Here is a 2,686-nt window from a genome sequence, read left to right as displayed (position 1 = left end):
ATATACATATATATATATTAGAAAATACTTTTAATTATGAGATACAGCTTCATATTTTAATTAAAAGCTGATTTATTATAATTTATATATATATACATATATATATATTAGAAAATACTTTCATGATTTATTTCTGAGATTCATTGGATATCTTATCGCTTCGACTTGAATTCACAAGAAACCATTAAAGTAAAGATCTCTCTATTTCTAAATGATCGCAATGTTTACAAAAGCGTGCATGGATTTTATGATGAGGGAAAGAATGTTTAATTCACCATAAAATACGTAGAGACAGTAAATGATATATCTTATTTTTATCAGAAAGTTAAAATTTGAATTTTCGTTTCATAAGCGGATTATCTACGACACAGAAGTAGTAGCTAAAAGTGTATGTAAAGCGAAATACGGAGTTCATAAAGCTTTCTAATTGATTGATGCAAGAAAAAAAATTGCCGAAGCATTTTATCTTAACTACAAATCACTAAAAAGTGAAGGCGTTTCCCGTATTAGGCGCGAATTATAGCTATTCTTTTTACCATCTTTGCCAGAATATGCGAATAAATGCGTTCTCTCTTTTATGGTACAAAGCACTTTTTTTATCACGTTTTAATATAACAAGAAACTCGTAAAAAATTATAGGTTACTTCGTTTGCGAAATAGTTAAAACCTGAATTGATAAATATTTAGATAAGTAGCAAATAAACACAAACTGCCGAAATGAAGCAAGGCAGTCTTTATCACAATTATTGCGTTATCTTAACATGTGACAAGGACAGTAGTACCTGTGATTGTAATAGCAGCTATCTTGATAATAGTAACGGTAACAGCACCAACAGTAATAGTACCTGTTGTATTACTATAGTGATAGTACTAATACCAAGGCTAGTATCTATAATCGTGACGGTAGCTACACTGGTAATAGGGAAGTATCTGTGATTTTGATGAAAGCTAGAGTGAGAGGAGTTAACACTTTTAGCAAAGATACCGACTCTATGAGCGACATATATTTCGTTTTCTTCACTGGGATAGGGACATAGTGGTTTAGGGTTCGAATCTTAGCACCGGACATATTCTCCCTTTCAAGCGTCGGGGTGTGATATTATGTGACGGTCAATCCCATTATTTGTTTGTAAAGCTCACGAGGACCATCCGTAGCTATTCAACATCACCCACCACCAATTCTTGGGTTACTCTTATCAAATCGATTAGTGGAATTATAAAACACCCATGGCCCCAAAGTGCGAAGCGTAATTATTATTATTTATTTATTTTTGAGTTAAAGATGCAAGAACCGTAAAATCTCAGCTTAACAGTCTGACACGTTAGCCACTAGGCCAATCTAAGCCTTTTACCGTACCAAATGATATTTATACAATACAGTTCTGAAATACCTAAATGAGGGGAAGACAAATTTCTGAGTTTTTTTGTAAGCACGTGGTGTGAAATGATTATTCCTTCATTGTGTTTTGTTTTGACACGTCTATTAAAAAGGCAGATTCGCGTTTTCTTATTATGTTAAGATATAATAAAGTGACATTCAGTCCTCTCTTATCTGCAAAACCAATTTTCTGAACAAAATCAAAATATGTCTGCTGTTGATATGAACAGTGCAATATATATAGCTGTTACAACTTGTCCTTTTTTGTCTTTTAGGCTTAGTGATCTAACAAAACACCACTCGGAGACAGCAGTTAACACTTGCTTTTTATCAGTTAAAAACGACAAAATAAGGGTAAACAATCGTTTCATGTTGTGAGATGTGTGTTTGTTCTGATGTTTTTATAATAAATATGAATTTTTACTTTCATTTATATCTTAAATAGATTAAGTGTGGGCATTATACGTACGCGAACTCAGATGTACACCTTACATGAATCTGAAATGTGCTTTTATATTAAAGTAGGACATTTTCCTACGTTTAAACGTTTGGAATATTACAGATATATTTAACAAGGTGTTCCTCAGTTGGTCAGTGGTATGTTTACGGCCTAACAACGTTAAGACTCGGGATTCGATTCTCCGCGGTGGACAGAGCGCAGGCAACCCGTTGTGTAGATTTGCGCTTAAAATACCAGACAAACAAATTAACGAGGTTTGAATAAGTACTAGCTTCGTTTTGTTAATAGCATAGGCGTTTCGAATTCATAACTTCTGGTTAATCATTATGGTTTACCTCTGTTCGCCTTAGCTTGGCCCGGCATGGTCAGGTGGTTAGGGCGCTCGACTCGCAATCTGTGGGTCTCGGGCTCGAATCCCCCTCACACCAAACATGCTTGCCCTTTCAGCCATGGGGACGTTATAATGTGAAGGTTAATCCCACTATTCGTTGGTAAAATAGTAGCCCAAGAGTTGTCGTTGGGTGGTGATGACTAGCTGCCTTCCCTCTAGTCTAACACTGCTAAACTAGGGACGGCTAGCGCAGATAGCCCTCGTGTAGCTTTGCGCGAAATTCATAACAAACAAACAATCCCCTTAGCTTTCTTTGAACCGCAGAATGTAACGTTGTTTTCATTGTGAAATCTGTATATTTGTGTGAGCAGATTTTTCCAGTTGATAACATCATTAAAGAAAGGCATGTATGCGCATATTTCACTTCAGAACATCTGAATTTTATATAAATAAAATCAAATCAGGGGGCAAATAAATGTCTTCAAGTTGTTAAATAAGAAAGTGACTTTATCATCCA

At 35.1% G+C, this 2,686-nt stretch overlaps 1 protein-coding gene across 6 annotated transcripts in view; it reads left to right on the top strand.

The window, feature by feature from the left end:
- The window catches only part of LOC111086406, an 81,693-nt gene that overhangs the window by 37,486 nt on the left and 41,521 nt on the right, over window positions 1–2,686 (top strand). For 5 of the 6 annotated variants that reach the window (XR_002611123.1, XR_002611122.1, XR_002611125.1 and 2 more), the window contains one exon: window positions 1,654–1,732. Coding sequence is in view for 2 of the 6 variants with exons in the window: in XM_022389099.1 (XP_022244807.1) it covers window positions 1,654–1,732 (79 nt within the window). In the remaining 4 variants the exon portion in view is untranslated. Of the gene's footprint in view, window positions 1–896; window positions 1,248–1,653; window positions 1,733–2,686 lie in introns of those variants that run through there. The other variant, XM_022389105.1, reaches the window with a different exon arrangement.

The sequence above is a fragment of the Limulus polyphemus genome, unplaced genomic scaffold (assembly GCF_000517525.1).
Source record: "Limulus polyphemus unplaced genomic scaffold, Limulus_polyphemus-2.1.2 Scaffold41, whole genome shotgun sequence".
In the NCBI taxonomy this organism is placed as follows: Eukaryota; Metazoa; Arthropoda; class Merostomata; order Xiphosura; family Limulidae; genus Limulus; species Limulus polyphemus.
The sequence above is the reverse complement of the archived record's forward strand: the minus strand, read 5'-3'. Positions and strand labels throughout refer to the sequence as shown.